Raw genomic sequence first — 21,763 nt, forward strand, 5'->3', positions numbered from 1 at the left:
AATCCAAGCTGATCTATTAACATTGTAATATCTGGTAATGGATAACGATTTTCATTTGTGATTCCATTTAATTTCCTAAAGTCCACAAGATGTCGGGATTTTAGCTTTTGAGAAGCATCCAACGTTTTTGGTATCACCCAAATGTTACTGGACCATAGAGAATTGGAGAGTCTAATAATATTTTGGCTTAACATTTTTTTAATTGGTTATTGGATTTCTACTCAATGAATATCAGGATATATGTATGATTTAGAATAGATAGGTATTTCGCTAGGAATTTTAATGTTAATAACTAATGAAGAATATCTAGAAAACAATCGTGTTAATACCAACTTCTCAGTAATCGTTGAAAATAGAAATAATGGAAATAATTTATTAGTAATTTTTGATCATCAAAATAATAGGAAAACTCATTAGTAACATCAACTAGCAACACCGAGAAAAAAGTTCTAAAGAAATCCAAAAGAACTATTTCAGAGCCAGCCAACTTAAATGACTAAATCGATAAATGATGTTATCCTATATACGAGTAACAATCAAATTTTTATTCAGATTTTCCTCAAATAATCATTGAAGGTATATAAAACAATAATCAAAATATGATTCCAACAATTCTGGATTATAGTTTAAAGGGTTTAAAAGGTGACGGGACATTCACATTATTTATATCAACCCTTTATTAATGGAAATTATTTGTAAACATTGGTGATGGCGATTTACATTATGTTCCTTTTTCAATTCATCATATGTCTATAGACATTTACAAAAAGAATTATAAATCATCTTTCAATGTGTATGCAAATGCTGGATCCAATGGTCTTCTCTTTATCCAATTTCTTATGTTCTCTACAGCTAATACATGTTTTTTGACGTGTTGAAGATTTGGATAATCATGCAAAAAGTCTTTTCCCAATATATTTCTGATATCTTGGTAATAAGTTGTGAAACAAAGGTCAGGCCAAGTTAACTGAAACAATATTACACAATTAATTATCAGAAAGGATGGAATTTAAATCTTATGTTAAATGTAAAAATAATGATTGTGGAAGAAAATTGACTAAAGAAAGTTCTGGGATGTTCCAAAAAATATGAGGAATGCTTATAATCATAGGAAGTGAATATTTTTTGAATAATTACTGAAATTTTAATTTTTAGTAATAAAATTGTAATTAAAAATGAGTTGTCGTTCTTAGAGACGCAGGCAGTTTTTTTTAAATCAATCGTAGACAATCCGTAAGTGACAAAAAGGCCGCAACCAGACTAGTTACAGTGAAATCTATTGTGGAAAAAAGGAGCAGGTGTGTTGGAATATCGATCGAGTCAGACACCTTTAATTATTACTTTTAGCAATATAATATAAAACGTCGGCTTTTGACGACATATATAACTTAAATGATCATTGTATTTATGAAAAAATTGGTTTAAATAACCTTTATGTATCTGTGATATCTATAATAAATTCTGAAGAAAAAACTTAAAAAAATTGAGCCACACAATATTTATTTTTTGGCAAACATATTTCATTCTCAAAAAAAAAAACCAAATTGATAAAAGATAACAAAATTCATAATTTTATTCAACGACAATTTAGTCTCTCATTTATTGTATATTTGATCAAAATTTTATAACAACTTCTCCAAACCTTGTATGTCTTCCTATGTGAAAACAACATTCATATTATATTTATGTCTTCAAAAAAGTGAATTTTTGCTATTTAATTGAGTGGAGTTGTCGTCGAAAAAAACTTAGTTAATGCGGAAAATACTTTATCCAAAGAAAACGTACAAAAGTTTTTTTATTGTTTTTTCTTACTTAACAACGAACTGAACGTTCAAAACTTAAAAGTTACTAATAAACATCGGTATTGTAGATTATCTGAGATATCTACTAGTATGCAACCATTAATATATGTTATAATATTCTGCTTTTATCAGTGGCGGCAAGAATAAAATTGTTCTGTTACAATCTTCCCCTCTGCACCACACTAACGTCCTCGTGTGAAGGACAACACAAAAGTTAAGGAAAACATAGACACCTCTTAGCAGTAAGTTTTCTTCGTTGCTTTCTTTCCTCAGCGACAGAATCGTCCTCTCGAAAACGACAAATCCTCTAAATTTCTGTACTGCCCAATTAATAGCTAGAGCTTCGCGTTCTGTGGTGCTGTAGTTTTATTCTACTCTACACACGTCAAAAATCTTAACGCATATTTAATAGGTCTCTCATCTTACCCTCCCTCTGGAGTAAGCAAGCTCCCAGAGCATAACTACTTGCATCTGTGTGCAATATATAAGGTAAATGTGGATCAGCTTGTCTGAGAATCGAAGCGGTACTTATTACAGTTCTTAGCTGATGAAAAGCTGCAAATTTTGTGTCAACCTATTCTCATCTTGCATTATTCTTTGTCATCGAGGATAAACGTTTTGATATGTGAGCAAACTTATTTATAAATCGGCGGAACCAAGAACAGGTTTTGCAGAAAGGAAAGTTCCTTAACATTTTTGGGAGATAGCCTATTTAGTATGATTAAGGTATACCTTGGAATTATCAGAGTGTATAATTATCAACTTTATCTGAAGAGAACGTACAACATTTTTTTTATTATTTTTTCTGTCACTCGATAACGAACTGAACAAAACTTAATCACTTTAACTAATAAAACATCGGTATTATAGTTACATTGTGATAGCAAGAGGAAAAAGAGGGTGTTAAATGTTCTCAATTATACCATCAAAATATAACACTATTTTATTTATAAAATTGGGACTATGATGAAAACGGAAAGAATCAATAATTAAGGTGCAAAGTTTTAGTGTTAAAAATATATAATTATGAACTTATATTGTTATATTTCTCATTAGAGTTAGTTTATTTTTAACTTTTAAGAACATTTTACCAACAAATAATAAAAGCTTGTTGTAAAAAAAGGATTTTTTCTTCAATTTTATTTTTAGCTTTTTAGTATTTTTAATTGGAGATTTACTATTTTTTATAATCGTTGCTGCTTTTGGACATCGCTTTCATTAGCAATCTTCTCATGTCCTGTCCTGTGTTCATGTTGTTCCCACGGTCCATTCTCCCAGAAGTCCATTGTAGACGGATAAGGGCTTCAATACATCAGGGTTCGTCCTGGTATCCTTAGGCGCAACGTTGCTGATATGAAATGTTTATACAACCTCATACCATTCAACACTCGGAAGGTGCTGCCCTTGGCATTGGGTTATCCCTCTCATTAATTAGACATAAACCACATTCATAACAAACGAAACGAACTTTTTTCTAAAATTTGTTGGAGTTAAATATTCACGCCAACCAAAATACTCGTCAAGACGAATCAAACGAGCCCAAACTCGATGAGGTTGCGTCGTTTATTTAACTACGGAATTCCTATGGCCATCTTCCTCATCATCAGACCATGGTTACCATCTAGTAACAAAGTAGTCAAGAAAAATGGAATGAGCCCAAACTCGATGGTGTTAGTTGTGTGTTCATTTTATGATGAACATGAATGAGGTATCGGCTGAAAAGAGTGACATTATTGTAGAAACTACCACTAACTAAATACAAGGAATAACTTATGGCAGAGGGGGATACAAGTCTGGCAGTGAAAACATTAAAAGAAAAAGAGAGGAGGATAGTCTAGAGAACATTTTCAAAAGCAGAAATAAAATTAGCAGAACACCAATAATGAACAAAGAGAAAACAAAAGAAGTGAAATTGGATGAAGTTAAAGACATGTTTGGTACATTTAAAGGGAGAAATAAAGCAAACAAAAAAACCAAAGAGAACAACAAAAAATGAGAATGAGAATTATTAATGAAAACGAGGAACTTACAAAAGAACTGAAACATATTGACAACTGACAATTTTGATACTGGAGTTGGAGAGGAAAGAAGAGAAATAACCTAATAGTAGGATATGAACTACAAGCCAAAAATAATAAGAAACGCAAAGACAGCTAAAAGAAATTGAAATAAAAGAGAGAGGCAATGGAAACACAATATAGCTGAGGTATAAGAAATAGATAATAATTGAGATTGAGACCAAACAGGAGATAAAAGATGGCCCCCATATTCACTTACTAAGGAGAAGACCACTTTTACTACCGAATCTGGACTATGATAATGATAATTCAATGTCATGCCTTTCTAGGTTTGTAACGCGCCTGCGAGATTTCAAATGTCTTGAGAGGGTTATCTTTGAAAACATGCCTGGTTTTTTTGGACGACATCGAGGTATTAGAAAGACATTTAGGAACACCTTAAGAATTTAATTACAATTTAATTCAATTATTGTTCGTGTTATATGCTGCATAGTTTTTCTAATTTCAATCACGTGTAAAATTATATCAATTTATTGATTATTTGAAATTGTTTATTTCTTGCCCCACTGAACCCTATTACTCACATTTATGAGCGATTTCTGTGAAATTTTGCAGTGTGAAGAAAATGATTTAGAATGTACTGAGAAATCTAAAGGAAAATACAAACCAAGTTTCGTCTCCAGAGACCGAAGAATCTTTGCAGCATTATGATACTCACCCTGTTTAGTGCGATGAAACCTCCATTTTTTTTTGCACGTTCTTCTAGACTTGGCAAAAATAGAGACAATGTTGATTGCATTTTAATCTCAAAATTTCTTTTTTTATGTTCGTCGCGTTCAAAAAAAAAGTCCAAGGCACCTAGAAGGCAGATTCAGCACTTTATTATCAATTAACAAAATTGGAAATAACTATATTGTTATTTTGTTGAACATAGATGAGGAAACAACGTTTGACTCAATTCATATGTCATTGCATTTCATCTATATGTGTAAAAGTGAGATAGAAGATACTTTTCACTTATAAGAATGATGCAGTGACCTATTACATTTAAAAATAATCAAATGCCTTCTAGTGATATTACTAACTGAGAATTATTTTTTAATATACTCACTATTATAGATGTCTCCAATAATTTCAGCAGTAGAATCAATTTCATAATTTTCTTCATAATCTTTTCCTGCAAGATTCACAAGGTTCGCTAAGAATCTAGTAAGTGGTACGGTTTGTGTTAGTTTTTTGCCATCAATTTCCAAAACAGGTACTTGTTCAAAGGGCATATCTATAATTTCAAATGTTGCGTACAAATATTCATCTTGTATTAGAAAATATGTAATCATATATTTTTCATATCTACAATATTGTTTCTTGGTGATAAATGAATGGTAATTTTGTGTTACATGTGAAAATAGTATTTATTTTACACCTACGAGAGTTGCCTGAAAAGATTTCGACAAAACAAATAGGATGTATATTTTTCCTATAATCATTCCTACTTTCAAATAGTCTCCTTTTTAACCCATAAACTTTTTCGAGTGAAGCTTGAAGTTCTTATCCCTTCCAAATAATAGTTGTTGTACTTTTCCCCTAAATAGGTTTTTACGTATGTGATAACAAATGAAGGAAACAGAAAAAATTCGCTGGTGAACTACTCTCCTGTGATTATTTTATTTTTTCAAAGATAGTTGATCAACACAATTCTGTGACCAAAAAAAACGGTCGCTATTACTTTTTAAGCTGATGAAATCGTCTTTGCCTTTTTTAAAAGAACGTTTGCTTTTTGCTATCCACTGTCTGAACAGTTTTCTCGTTTCAGAAGCGTGGCGGATCCAGGTTATGAATCGATTTAAAAAAATCCGACAATGATAAAATATGTATAAAAGTATAAAAATTCATAATACCACTTTCATTAATTATTTGAGAATTTTGATATCTTGAATTCTGTTTTTCCAAATAATTATCAAATTCTTAGGATTCGAAAATCAATATTCAATTTGACGCTTTTTATGCTTAATATATATCACAATAAATCACAAACATATGCCTACAAAACTAGTAACAACTAACCGAAGAAGACAGATCAGAAGAAATATTTCCGAGAATAAAAGGCCATGCGATGGGGCAATTGTCGGTGATCATCAAGAGGAAAAAATGTTCTGGATCAACTACGAGGAAAAAACAGCATTTTGAATCAAAGTAGTATTATTTCGATATTTCTAAATTACGGATGTATGTTTTCGATCTTCGAAAGTGATTATGATAATATAAAAATCCGAAAATAAATTTAAATATAAACATTTAGTGATAAAGAAATTTTTTTTTATATTTATTGTCGCATCAACCTCAAAGGTTATTAGCGACATGTCAGTTGTTCACAATTTATGATACAGTTGCCTATTGTTAAGTAAAGAAATTATGGTGTTTTGAAAGTTAGTTAGTTAGTCTTTCGTTTTTGACAGTTCAACAATAAGTGTTTCACGTTAATATTAGCGTTACAAGTTTCAATAAATATGAGTGTGTCACTTTATTGTGCCCTTAAACCTTAAACGATTGATTTTTATTTGGTCCGTACGATTTTTAAAACTGTTTTTCCATGGTTGGACGGATGGTTTTATTAATTTTAATATCCACTGCGATCCACTCACTTTGCCACTTTTGTTTTGATTGTCCCTTCATTATCGTTTGCTATTACTTCCCGTACAATTGTTGCTTCGTTGTTATCTGCTGCTTCTTTGGCACATTTGTCTGCTTTTCCGTTTCCTGGGATGCCTATGTGTGATGGGACCCAAATGATTGATACGTTTGCCTTGGATTGGTGGGACAAAGAAACTTGAATAAATTAATTATTGATATATTAAGCATCAGGTATTGTGGAATGTTATTCATAGTGACGTCCCATGGTAAGGAATAATAGAAAGTAAATAGATAAGATAAATGTGTTTGTACAACTGTCATTACCAAATGAGGCCATACTTACTCAACAAAATCAAGCACTGTTTAACAAGAAATAGGTCAGAAGTAAAAAAGAACGGGCACTGTATAATGGGCACACAAGAAACGAGAAGGACAAAAAATAGATATACAACAAATGAAAATTCAAATAGATTCACTACCAAACAAAATAGGGAAATTGTATCAACAACAAAACTAAGTACAAGGCTTGGCAAACGACATAGAATAATTCACAGACAAGGAAGAATTGGATGAAAAATCGAGTGAATTAGAGTAACAAACAGAAAAAAGGAAGGCAAGCAATTACCCAAAAAAAATCACAGTCTCTTCATAAAGAGAAACGTAAATTAGAAGATATCCAAACAAAACGCAAACCTGCACCAGTTATCATAAACAAGCCGGAAAAATATGATACATCAGCCAACAATTTAACATTTTGAGTAATTTATGTTGTTTAACAAATAGATGTTTCTGTAGTTATTCTCAAATACAATTTTTGACAGAGTTTTAATTCATAGAATTACCAAGTCCAAAATATAATCTATTACATAATCAGCAGTAAACTAAACAAAGAAACTCTATTAAAAATATCAACATTCATTTTTCAATACATTTCTAATAATAACAAAAATTACCAACAAATCTTTAGAATACCAATAGGCTTATCAGATTATGATTGATTTATATTTTGGACTCAATAATATCTGTTTTACCCTGCAAACTTTCCTTCATTGAAAAAATGACCAATAGACCAATAGACATATACACCCCGCACAGATACAAGAAGTAAGGACATTAAACTCCGCGAATGCAGGAAGTGACCACAGTTTGCTTCTGGGAAAAATCAAAATGAAACTTAACCTGGGAAGGAATAGAGAACCAAGAGCACACACAGAAAAAATAAACATCGAATCCATATGGGACACAACCATAAAAGAACTATATAAAAACCGTTTAAAAGGGAAAATCGATAAAAATCCGATAGAAGAAAATGATGATATTAACAACAGTTGGAAGAGATTAAAAGAAAATATCATAGAAGCAGCAAGTGAATCGCTTGGAACTCGGACTATAAGACCACAAAAACAAGGAACGAACAAAACATTATGGTTCTCCAGCAAGGTCAAAGAACAGTGCAAAAAGAAAAAGAAAGCGTACTTAAACTACATGTCGTCACAAATGGCAGAAGCATTTAAAGAATACAAGAGAATCCGTAACGATACAAAAACACTAGTGAGACAAATGAAAGACAACTACTGGGAAACCTTCTCCAAAAGAATGGAAAGCGACTTCTATGGGTTACAAAAACAAATCTGGCGATTAATAAGAAATCAGAGAACAGAAGCAAATGAACTCATCAGAACCAGATACGTAGAAAGAGATACTTGGGTAAAATATTTAGAGAAACTATACAAGGAAGAAGAGACCGAAACCGAGCCAAATACACCAGAGATAATAATAAGTGATGAAACTAATATAAAAAAGGAAGATATAGAAACAGCACTCCAAAAACTAAAAAGCAGAAAGAGCCCAGGTCCGGATAACATCGCCAACGAATTACTTAAATATGGAGGAGAGAAGCTAAACCAACAACTAACAACCCTAATCAAAAAAATATTTGCCCAACACAGAATACCAGATGAGTGGAGAAATAGCATTACGATTCCACTATTTAAAAAGAGAGATAAAAAAATGCCCGAGAACTATAGAGGAATAAATCTACTATGCACAACGCTGAAATTAACCACAAAGATAATAACAAATAAAATAAATGAATGTATCTCACTAGCAGATGAACAACAGGGTTTCAGATCGGGAAGATCCTGCACGGACGCAATATTTGTCATAAGACAAATAACGGAAAAATCGATTGAATATAATCGACCGGCCTTCATGTGTTTCATTGACTTGCAGAAGGCCTTCGATCGAATACAATTAAAAGACATAATACACCTTCTCTATGATAGACAGATACCATATAATGTCATTAAAATAATCGAAAATATATACTCAAAAAATACGATCCAAGCAAAAATAAATGATGACCTAACTGAACAGATACCTGCAAATAGGGGCATTAGGCAAGAGGACTCTCTCAGTCCGCTCCTATTTAACATATGATGGATGAAATCATAAAACAAGTACGCAAACTAAGAGGATACAAAATGGTAAATAAAGAAGTCAAAATCCTGTGCTATGCAGACGATGCGGTACTGTTGGCGGAGAACGAGGACGATCTGCAAAGGCTACTGTACCAATTTAACAAAACAGCAAAAAAGTTCAATATGATAATATCAGCGGCAAAGACAAAATCAATGGTTACTTCCAAGACCCCGATCAGATGTAAGCTTGTGGTGGATAACAAAATAATACACCAGGAAATGAAATTTAAATATCTGGGAATCGAAATATCTGGACACGGAGACGTGGAGACGGAAGTAAGAAATCAAGCTACAAGAGCCTCAAGAGCAGCAGCATACTTAAATGACAATCTGGCGAAATAAATACATTCGAACTGAAACAAAAGCCCGCATATACAAGACCGCAATCAGACCTATATTATCCTATGCAGCAGAGACCCGACCTGAGACCTCTAAAACGAAACGGATATTGGAGACTACAGAAATGAAAATAGTTCGAAGAATAGCGGGTAGAACACTAATGGACAGAGAAAGGAGTGAAAACATAAGACGACATGCGGGATAGATAATATCAATGACTGGGTACTGGATAGAAAGATAAAATGGAATGAGCACATTGACCGCATGACGGAAGAACGAATTGTGAAAATATCAAGGGACAAATCACCAGCAGGACAAAGAAGCCTTGGAAGACCTAGGAAAAGATGGAGTGACAACCTCCCAGGTGACTGAGCAGAGGCAATGAGATGAAGAAAAATAGGCAATGATGCCTATACACAGCAGGAAGAAGAAGAAGAACATATTCTCCTCTCAATTGAATACATTTATTACAGCGAATCTGCAATATCTCTAGACCTTACAAAAAAAATTTTCTTCTTTCTCTGCAAACCAGACCTCGACAGCTTTTATTACCTCCTCGCTGGAAGAAAATTTATGACCTTTTAACCTTTTTTTCAGGCAAGGAAAGAAATGATAGTCAGATGGAGCCAAATCTGGTGAAGGGAGGTGTTCTAGTTATTCATCCCTAAATCACGAATTTTTTGCATGGCAACATGAGATTTATGTGTGCGGGGGCGTTGTCCTGCAAAAAAAACACCTTTGGATAGCTTGTCGCGTCTTTTCTCTTTAATTTTTTTCTCATAGAGTGGTCAGTAATGTCGAATAGTAATATCCAGCTATTGTTCTACCCTTTTCCAAAAAATCAATCATGATTTTCCATGGCAATTCCAAAAAACTGAACTATGAATTTTTCCAGCAGATTTTTGGACACGAAACTTTTTAGGTCTTGGAGAACCAGAGTGTCGCCATTCCATCGATTGTTGCTTTGTTTCTGGATCGTAGAAATTAACCCAAGTCTCATCCATAGTAACAACTCAGTTTAAGAAGTCTACATCGTTTTCAAATCGAGCACAGATCGAACGCAATGCTTCTATCCTTGCACGCTTTTGGTCAACATTCAAACATTTGGGGATCCATTTTGCAACAATTTTTCTCATGTCCAAATTGACGTGACGCCGCATTATTTATATATATATATATATATATATATTTATATATATATATATATATATATATATATATATATATATATAAATTGCGGTCCATGGAATAAATTCAATTTTAGCGTTACTATGTGGAAAAAACCTAAAACAGGGCGATTTTTATTCTTGAATTGACAACTTACACTATGAAAATATTATCATTATCCCCCTGCAACACCCCCTCAAAAATTTTAAATAAGATTCTTAGGAGGATTTTAGTCGTTTGTTCAGCAATATAAGCTTTTTTTAAACTTGGTGCGATCATAACTGAGAAAATTAATTTTTATGATTAAAATTTTGATAATGTCTCTATCCCAAAATTTGACATATAATGAAGATAATAATGTCTCATAATATTTGTATTGTATGTATTTTTCAATGTACTTTACAGTTAATTTGAATGTTCAAAATTACCACTCAGTTCTTGGCAATGACTAAGGTGATTTGAAAAGTCTCGTACATACATTTTGTATGACCTCAAGCGTTATTTTGTTAATTTCTTACTTTATTAATTACTTTAGAAATAATCAGATTTTTTGTATCTTTTCTGCTAAACATGAAGAAAAAATCTTTGAAGATACTAAAATATTAGTCAAAAAGCCAAATAAACAATTGATATGAATCTAGTAGACTGCTGGTATTTGGATATTTATAGTTGCTAAGATGTCAGTATAATATTTGTGTACGTATTAAATTTAATTATGGCTCATTTTGTCCGGGACTTGAAGAATAGACACTTCATTAATATTTATTATTGGTTGTGGTTGTAAAACAAGAGCTTAAAAGAAGGTTTGTGAAATTTTTGATAATAAATACCCTGGTCAACACATCTCGCAGTCTACAGTTAGCAAAATTGAAAAAAGCTTCATGAAACTGAAAAATATTGCAAACCCAAGGAGAAATTCTCATTTCCTTGATAAAAAAAGTTAGAGATTGGTACTTCTAGAGATTGAGGAAAATCTGCATAAGACAACTCGAGATCTTGCCGCCGACTATTTTGAGAGTTTTGCATAAAGAGAAATACCACCCTCACAAATTTCAGTTGGTTCAGGAGAATGCAGATTTGCAGTTTACAAACAAAATAGTTTTTGTTGATTTCATTCAAACGAAACGGTTAACAAACAGAACTATAAATACTGGAGCAGAAAAAATCCTCACTGGGTGTGTGAGGCTCACACTCAATATCCTAAAAATATGGACGTTTGGGCTGGTATCATTATATAGATATTTTGATTGACGTAACATTACAAAGACTTTTTCCTGATGTTGATCACCCAGGTGAGATAGATCGATCTATTTACTACCAACAGAGCTCCACCGCATTTTGCACGTACGGCTAGAAATTACTTGAACAAGGTTTTTCTCAATAGGGGGATTGGAAGATGTGGAACGATAGAATGGCCGGCTAGATCTCCCGATTTGACTTCTCTCAATAACTTCTTAAGGGGTTATTTAAAATCTAAAGTATATTTTGATAGACCAGACAATATTGCTGATTTAAAATTTAGGATAATGGAGGAAATTAAGAAAATAACTCTTGAGGTACGAAAATGCCAAAATCACCTCGGTTATTGTCAAGAAGTGAAAAGTGAACATTTAATTTAATTGTAAAGTTCATTGAAAAATACATTCTAAATATTATGCGCCATTATTATCTTCATTCTACGTAAAGTTTTGTGATAGAAACATTATCAAAATTTCACATCTTGAAAATCAATTTTCTCAGTTATTATTGCATCAAAGTTGAAAAACTTCATTATATTGCTGAATAGAGGATCAAAATCCTTTTCGAAACAAGGTGCCACACGACTCCCTTTCTCATTCAAAATTTTCGAGGGGGTGCTTATAAATCAGAGAGTGTGCTGGAGGGAGGTAATATTTTCATACTGTAAATTGTCAATTGAAGAATAAAAATCAACCTGTTTCAGGTTTTCTTCACAAAAATAGAATTTATCCCATACATATGGACCGCATCGTATATTCTTACTTAGCAAGAAATAATACAATAATAAAATGGAATAAAAATTATAATTATTTAATTAATTAACTCACTCTTTTTATGTTTGGGCCATTCAACTAACTTCTCAAATCTCACATCTTCGAATGGATATCCTCCGTAACTTAAAAGCATGCGTATTGGCTCAGCTTTACCAGGAACATCAAAATAATATACTTTGTAGGATGAATTCATTTTTCTTTCCAAAAAGAAGTTGGTAGAATGATTTCTTGATAAAAATAATTTGTTCCGTTGTTAATGTAGAGAAATAAGAAACAACTAATGTTTGGGACATATAAACTAATTGATTTGGAGATAAAAACAGGTCTGCTGTGATAACGTGGTATCCGGTATAAAACCAGATAACTTTTTTCATTGCGAAAGTAAATTACATTTCTCGAACCTTGATGTTTCAAGATCAACATTACAAGTATATAATAAAATCGTTGAATAATTTTCTTGTTAAGTTATTCCTTCTTTCTGAAAATAATACCTGCCGTTGTTAATTATATGAATACAGGGTTTCTTCAGTAGTAGGTTTAATTTCATTACTCATTTCGCTATTTATTCGTATTAGAATATTAGTAAATGAGTAATATATTCAATTGAATTATTAATCCCTTCATTTCTTAGAGAAACTGTTTGTTAAATGATTGATTTCTGGATAGGGGTTTTATATCAATAAATATTATAAATGTTGATGATGAGTCTCATTATACATTCTTGCTGTAGATGTGGACTGATTGTACTAGAAGTCTTGTTTTTAAATTCTACGTTGATTTATACTTATATTTAAGGGTAATAGACGATTTTTCATTAGTCGTTTAATAATCTTCGATAGGATTGGTAATCATGCGATAGGACGATAGTTACTAGTGCTATTTTTCTCACCACCCTTGTGCAGGGGAACAATTATAGCTGTTTTTAGACAGCTAGGGAAAAGCCTGTTTTTAAAGGATTCCTTCATTAGAGAACATGAAACGTTAATCATAACTTCTGGGAAATTCAAAAATAACTTAGCTGATAACCCATCATTGTCGCAGAAAGTTTTTTTTTGAATACTGAGTATGGTTTGCTCTAGCTCAAATCTATCTACAGGTCTGACGAAGAAACTGTCACTGATTCTTTTAGAAGGAACTAGGAAAGAAAGAGCAACACGACTTGTAGATATTTTAGAACTAATATTCTTACTCACGTTGACAAAATAATTGTTACATTCGTCTGGGTCGAGGTGAATAGTCTTTAATGAATGGGTTTGTTTCTCAAATAACTGATAACAGACCAAATTTCATTCGAGAAACTTTTAGGTCTCTAGATTGTTGTAATAGTTTTGCCTAATAGTTTTGATAGTTTTCCAATACAATTATCTATAGTTATTAATATAATTGAGGATATGAGGATTGTCTGTGAACTTTTTAATATAAAAGAGTGATCTCATACACTTGGATGAAGTGCGTGTTCCTTTCGTAGTCCATGACAGTGAAGATGAGTTTGATGAGGGCGAAAAGGAAATGTTGTATTGTAGCACCTGATAATTTTATCGAGAAAGTCTGAAAATTTAGTATCTATGTCGTTAAAAAAATTAATCCAAATCATTAGCTAAACATAAGTTATGAAATTTGGTGAAGTTTTTTTAGAGAAAATCCTCATCAACTGAGTGTGTTTCATGGTCAGAGAGACCTGAATTAATTCCATGATTCACATAATGGGGTAGAGAGTCTGACGCTATATAATCTAGAATTTTTTTAGTAAGTCGAGTTGGTGAATCCACGTGCTTATTTAGCTGGAGTGACTCAAAAATATTTACTAGAGACTTCCGAATGGCACGAACATTAGTAAAGTCAATGTTAAAAGCATCGCATATAACTCTTCTGCTCTTAATAAGCAGAGCATCGAGTTAATTTAGACGATTTTCGAAACAAGAAAGAATATTAGATTTAGGTGGTCTATAAATACAAACAATATATAAATCGATTGTTTTGTCGATTTATGGAGAATTCAAAATATACGATGGTAAGTCACCTTTTAGATTGAACAATGTATTCTTTGTTACAGTTTATACAAAAAATTTCACTTTTATTTAGTTGATGAATTTCTCTGAAAATAGATGTCAGTTGTTGTGTTTAAAATTTTTATATCATAATATTATAGATTCCAAGATGTTTGGGGTAACTGATTCTTTATATGGTAAACCTATATAAGTGGGTACAATATCATCGTTAGACTTAGTATTATAAGTAAAATATGCTCTACTACAGTATACCTACACGTCTTCGAAATGACCTCCAAAGACATATATGTATGCTTGAAAGCGATAATTGGATGAGTTACATTACGAGGAAAATTCCGAAATTCTTTCCATATACTCTCAATCCCTTGTTGTTGGAAATATTATTTACACTTCATTCTTAATGTAACCCTAGAGAAGGAATCTTGTCACCTTGGTGGCCACTGTACTGGACCATTTCTTCCGATCCATCTTCCAGAAAATACTTCATTCAGTTCACCATTAATTAATTGATTAGCGTCAACAGGCGCACTATCATGCAAAAACCACATCCGTTGACGTGTGCGAAGTAGGACTTCTTTTAATAAAAGTAGTAATTGGTTTACTTTTTATTAATCGTGGCTCCATCTCCAAATAGATCCAAATAAAAGAGACTCGAAGAAATCTCTCTGTTGATAATCTTTTCGTAAAGTTCACCAACAAAATGCTAGTCTTTATTCAAAATCAACTTATTTCTATTGCAAATAAATGTGGTTATGGTGTATTTTGTTTTTGTCAAGGATTCTTTGCACACCAAAGTATCTCAGTTGTCCGCTGGAAATACCTTACACTTTTGTTGAGTTTTCAGTATCTACCAGCCAAATATTAACTTCATTTTCTTTTGTCACAGTAGTTTTGAATTGACCATGTATTTGATAATTGGCTGAAGCTTTTAAATCAAACTGTTCTATCAATCTCTCCAAGCTTGCTTTTGTAGGTTGCTCCCTTTCAGGAGAACGCTGTTAGTAAAGCGCTTTAATTGCATTCTTGCAATATCCAAATCAGATCAATTATTCCATCACCAGTAAAATAAATTTTTGACCTAGTTCAAATTCAGACATCAAAAAAATAGCAATTCGCTAAATCAAAAAACAATAATGTACCTATTGTCATGTCATGTTATTTTCAAATTTTTTTTTTGACAAATAATTCATAGTCAACTCACAATTGAATGATTGGATATAGGTACATAATCATTATTTTGCACAATAAGTCGAAATATCTCAAAAGCTAATAATGTTAGGTATAGGAAATGTTCCATAAAAAAAGTATGTTGATGGTACTTTTCGATAGTTACATAAAATACAGAGTGATTCATTTGGAGAATCCAAGAAAATAATGTATCAGTATTTTGGTTCACCCGGTATCAGATTCGATACTAGCAAAATTAATAATTTTGCAGATTTTTTACTACCATTCGAATACTTTAACCGCAACAGATCACCATTCTGGAATTTCTCTTACATTCTACAAGATACTGAATTTGTTACGATCTTTATAAAAAATATATTATAACTTTTCAAATACCTCGTGAAGTACATCACAACCCCATATTATTGTCGAGTCGACTCAAATGAAATAAAGGGTGTTTCATTTAAAAAAATGTAACGTAGACGTGGCACAACATTCTGAAACACCCGGCAGAATTGTGAATAATGTTAAAATATGAAGACTTGATTGATATTGATATATAAAAAGAGCTACTGAACTTCAGCACATTAATCAATCACCCTGTATATAGGGTAATTTGAAAAATTCGATGTGGCCGTTACTAACGCTACAACACCGCAAAATTATAGAAATAATACAGATTTTGAGAAGAATATATTTGAAACAAAGAAGATAACAATAATTTACAAAAAATTGTAATAATTTTATATGATATTGTTCAAACCTTATATCGTGTAATGGAACATTTATTATTATGAATTTTTAATCAATAATAGAAATTAGCAGAAATACTGATAGAGTTACTTTATTCGTAATAGTTTACATGAGAATTACGTGTTTTCCCTATGAAACACTTTTTTGAAAAACAAATATCAACTTTATTAGCACAAAAATACAATAAAATATTAACTGAACAAAAGTTACAAAATATTAATACAATGATAAAACAAAATCTTGACCAAACATCAAAATCTGAGTATAAAATACAAGTATATATAATAAAATAAATGATGAGTTTACAAATGATTATTTTATGAAAGATTTACAATTTCCAGGTCCGTAACTCCTCCCTCCTAAGGATAAAAAAAATAATGAAGCTGTTCTTCGGATCCAATTCAATTTCTTCCATCTTGTTTGGTTTCATCTTCTTCAAGTTCTTTCTATATCTTCGAAAATACGGATTATTAATGCAATGATGATGATGATTATTATGGCTAAAAGTTTACCAAATATTGTCTTTGTTTTTGGAATTTCTAATTATTCAATCGGTTTCTTGCTACATTACCAATATAGTATAGTCAATCTGGTTCAAAATTGGTGAATGAGCTTCTAAAAATTTATATTCTAGTTTTGGTAGTATTATAGATTTGCCTTTGCGAATTTGAATGTTGTTTGAAAACGTTTCTTGTTTTTTCTGAGCTCTGTAGTCTTTAGAAATTCTAATTTTCGATGGTTGAGTTATTTCGAAGTATTGGTCTAATGCATTTAGATAAAACTTTTATTGTAGGATTTGGAACAAGAAATTTATTGTTGGTTATCTGCTCTATTATTGGCCCTTGTAGATTTGCTTCAGTGGTGTAACAGTGTGTAGGCGAGTGACAGTCTAATAATTCTAATGTACCATTATCTCCTGATCCGATTTCTAGTCGACAGTAATATTTGTCTTCTAATATTGGAGATAGCTTTTGCCAAGTATGGTTGTACGGAAATAAACATTTTATGATTTTGGATAACTGGGTATAGGTGATAAAATTTTGCTGTCCAGGTTTTAATATAGGTATATGGATTGCAAAAATGATTTTGGAATCGGAGAAGGTTACTTATACACCCAAAAAGAGATAATACGCCAAGAAAGTTTCGAATTTTGGAATTTGGTTATCATTATAGATTGTGTGTAAATATTTTATCATTTCTATTATATCTTGACTAGAGATTACTGAACTATGAATAGAGTGTGATCTAGAAAAAGTTATTGAATTTTCAATGTCGTCAATAAATGCGATTAAATTTGGACAATCTAAATTAATTTGTGAAATCGTGCTATAGAAGGTTATGAAGTTATTCAAAGTTAGGATTTTGTTTTCTATTGGTAGTGAAATTTTTCTTGAATTTCTATTGATTTTGTCATAATATTGATAGTGATCAATTATAGTGATCGATTAATTTTTTCTTTAACGATATTTGTAAATTGGTTTCACGAATAATTTGTTTCTGATTCTGTTTTAAAATAGAGATTGCTTTATCATTGCTCTCCTCATCATAAGAATCAAGGTTGCCAAAAAGCCATTTGTTTACCTTTTATATGCCGTTTATAAGGCCCTTTTTTGATCTAAATGTGGATAAATATTTTCTGCCTTCATGTCTAATGTATGCAATAAAATTTTAGTTCTTTCTAACATTTGTTCAGCTGACATATGATATGAAATGGGATTAGTAGCATTACTTACTATTATATTATTCTTTATAGTATAAAAATATTGTCTTACGGTTTCTACTTGATAAACTATTTCTTCTGTCTATATGATATATAAATGTGTGTTTGGGGTTGATTATTTTACATGGATCTAGCAATAAAACATTGTTTAATATATTTACTTGTATATCTTCTGCGTGGCGTTTCATTTGAAGAATTAGGAATATCACTGTAATCGTTGTCAGCTTGATTTTTATTAATCTGTAACAATAGTGGAGAATTACCTTTTGGTTTTCTAATAATACTTTTGTGATAGTTGTCTTTATCAGTTTCTAAAATTATGCCAGGGTCTATAATAATCACTGCCTTTTTAAATTTTGGTAGCTTTTTATCTCGAAATTTAGTTTGTACATAAGCGATTTGTTGGTATGATGAATCAGGTGGGTCAGATCTTTCTACATTTCGTTTATTAATAATTTCTTCTTTAGTTTTTGCATTTCTTTCTTGAATTTTTTCGTAAAGGTATTTGGTAGCTTTCTTATGGTTTTGTATATAGTGAGATACAACTAGGTGATCATTTAGATCAAAAGGGTCTGGGCTATTGATATGGATGGAATTATTATAGGAAAAAATAGAATGTTTTATGAGCTGGTCAGGAGTGAAGTTTTTGTTTTTTTTTCTCGAAAAAAGTAAGTATTTAAGAGTAAATCGTTACGTCCCCTTCTAAGTCACGTACTAGACACTTTGGAGGTTTCCTATGTATAAATCCCTCTCACCCATTATATTAGTGCAACGTTTTTGTACCTTTCTGGTTGACTACCCAAAATATAAATTTATAATGTAGTCCACGATTCATCTTCCTTTTTTTATCGATTTGAATTTTATCGTTGTTTTGTGATCTATTATTGAATGCTATAAAATATTTGATAGTATTAAACTTTTCTACGGTAACTATTGAAATTGGCACCAATATCCGCTTCTTATATATTTATTTTCCTCAGATAGCACTGTGGCTATCATAGCTAAATCAATCAACTCCTTTACAAGACTATGTTGTTTATTACATTCAGAAAAACTTACTTAAAAAAAGTAGAGGTAGTTTTTCATAACAAAACTTGCCAAGCTGCATCGTGTATCACTTGAGTTACTTTGTAATTCATTGTCACTGTGTATTTTGAAACTTCTTTAATTGTCGTTCTCTAAATTGTTTACGGGTCTTTGCGTCTATTGTTTGTATTAAATTCTATTATGTACGCGGTTTCTTCCTCACACAAGTTTCAAGAGAAGAGAAAATATAAAATATGTAAATTCCAATTTATAAGCGATCTAGTGGTGAATTTTAAGAAAAAAATCAAAACGACTTTCACAAACTATACTTTTTATTATTTAAAAGAATACATAAATACAATCAAACAATACATATGATGGTCTTTTTCCCCTTGTTGGCCGCCAGGACATTTGGGATCCAATTTCCACTGCTCAGCAATTTACTGGTGAAATCTCTCTCCTTATTTGTCTGAAACTGCACCCAAATTGTCGGGAAAAAAATCTAAGAATAGGGATAAATAAAATGCAGTTTAAGTGACATATAGCAGCCTAAGGCATTAAAAGATTGAATAAGTTCTCCTGGATGTTTTTGGTTGTTCGACTTTTTTGAAGGCATCCCATGCTCTTTTCTACATTTTAAAAATTGTAGTTTGAAAAATTTTGATCCTTTAAAAGTTTTTATATTTGAGATTCCTTCAAGTTTTGCTTTAATAAGGGAACGCATTTCCTTCTCTATCTGAGGCTTTAACAAAAACTTTTATAAGCTCCATTTTCATGTACAAAAGGAGGTGAATAAACTTCCTGCTGATCTGCTAATGATCAATTAAGGACGTTTTTCAGACCGGGCACAATGTTCCACGTAATGGTCAGCTGAATAATGTTGATTTTTGGCTCTATCATCCCATTCGTATAAAAAATAATATTTTGTAAAGCTACTCTGCAAATCCAAGAGCAGTTTAGTAACTTTGAGATCAACACAGATATTCCACTTATGATCTCCTTATTTTATGCTTTATAGCAATTACGAGTATAGCGTAATCAGCGGAAACTGATAGCCGTTCGTTTCCATTGAACTACAAAATTGCCTCAAGACCTGTGTTCGAAGAGTCAAATAATAATCACCACTCGGTAGGCAAGTGTATAGGAAAAGTCAAGTTCATTCAGTAAACCTTTGAGAAAAATGAGGCCACAAACGAGATCTAAGCAGTTGTCTTTGTTGAGGCTGTGACCTCCTCTTCAAAATATCAAGCAGGCACTGGCTCGCTTTACATCATAATTATATGGTTCATTGTATTTCTTTGGAGGTTTAGGAAATGACATGCTTAAAGCATCATAAATATCGCACAAGTTATCCTACTTAATTACTTCAAAAATTCGATTTTATATTATTCAGTTATATACACATTAATTAGAACCCATTTGCCTATCTGTTGAAATTAATAAAGGAACTATGCTTTTTCTAATAAAAAAATGATGCATACTTACGAGAAAAATCAACCGAAGCAAAAACAGAAGTGGCATGGACCAAATTAATTAATGATGTAATAAAACAAAATCAATAACATTGACGCAATCTTTTCAATTTAATCCTGTAAATTAAAATGAACATCATCTCTATATAGTTGAGGTTTTATCAGCAGATTCCAGAACTACAACGATTCTTTGCTTCTTAATTCAACAGCTGTACTATTCTCTCTTCCTGTGATACTTTTTGAAGCAAAGTTTTTCTTTATATTCTATTTTTTATATCTTTTTCATTTTGTCACTCTTCTTATTAGGCTTCAGCATCATTCAACTGTTTTTCTGTTAGTTCCTGTTTGAGCTTTTTTCAAATTACCTCATTTCTTATCCTATCCATCCTCGTATTTCCTGCTATTTTCCTCAGTTGCTTCATCTTCTCTGCTACTATTTTAATCTGTATCGTTTTGTTCATTATCCAAGTTTCACTTTCATAATATATTAACGTGAAGTTGTGGAGATCGCCAAATAATAACAGCATTTTCATACAGGAACACTTCTTAGAGCAAACTCTGATTGAGATTTTCATTGAATTACTATTCATAGCCTTCCGTTTTGAAAGAAATATTCACAGTTGCAACAAATTTCTGTTTAGGATAGTTTAATTACATCGCTGTAGAAGTCCTTCAAATGGCAGCAGCTTTTCAAAATCTAGCCCCTATATACTAGTCTAGAAGCTTTTAAAAATAATAAGAAGTGAAAAAAAATAAAAGTAGGATGAAACTCATTGAAAAAGAAGGAAAATATGATAAAAATAAAAGAAAAAATATTTTAGGGACGATCTGACGTCTGGAAGGGAAACAGGGCGAGTTTTTAAGGGTAAAAACGATTTATCTCCATTTTCGGCAAACTACAAGTTGTGAAAAAAGTCACATAATAAAACATCTACAGCTTTTGTATTGTCACTTTTTTCGCATAACCTCAAATTTTATGTGAAAAATAAATTAATTTTTTTCTTTTACAAAAAAAAATTTTTTCACGAAATTTTGTGGAAACTCACCTTTGATTGTTGAATATACACTGTGATTTATTTGGTTTAGAATATTTATTTTTTCATTTTATATTGACATAAGATCTGAAAACCACCCTAATTTTCGATCGCAAATTCTCCTGTCAACATA

At 31.6% G+C, this 21,763-nt stretch overlaps 1 protein-coding gene across 1 annotated transcript; it reads right to left on the reverse strand.

Annotated features, from left to right (window-relative positions):
• Positions 1 to 433: 433 nt before the first annotated feature.
• On the reverse strand, positions 434 to 12,771 carry LOC130452878 (glutathione S-transferase-like). Its single transcript, XM_056792367.1, has 4 exons — positions 12,504 to 12,771; positions 4,932 to 5,099; positions 4,539 to 4,678; positions 434 to 967 (listed from the first exon to the last, which is right to left on the reverse strand). Exons 1-4 carry the CDS (start codon positions 12,640 to 12,642, stop codon positions 773 to 775), a joined length of 642 nt encoding a protein of 213 aa, XP_056648345.1. The 5' UTR covers positions 12,643 to 12,771; the 3' UTR covers positions 434 to 772.
• Positions 12,772 to 21,763: the final 8,992 nt, after the last annotated feature.

This window comes from Diorhabda sublineata, chromosome 2, assembly GCF_026230105.1.
Source record: "Diorhabda sublineata isolate icDioSubl1.1 chromosome 2, icDioSubl1.1, whole genome shotgun sequence".
NCBI lineage: Eukaryota > Metazoa > Arthropoda > Insecta > Coleoptera > Chrysomelidae > Diorhabda > Diorhabda sublineata.

What these genes read in the sequence shown, in the direction of transcription:
- LOC130452878 (XM_056792367.1), bottom strand. Translation starts at nt 12,642, where the DNA reads ATGAATTCATCCTACAAAGTATATTATTTTGATGTTCCTGGTAAAGCT. An exon ending in ATGGCCCAAACATAAAAAGA is followed by an intron (nt 5,100 to 12,503) that starts GTGAGTTAATTA and finishes TTGAAATTATAG; the next exon opens with ATATGCCCTTTGAACAAGTA. An exon ending in TATTGGAGACATCTATAATA is followed by an intron (nt 4,679 to 4,931) that starts GTGAGTATATTA and finishes TCTGCCTTCTAG; the next exon opens with GTGCCTTGGACTTTTTTTTT.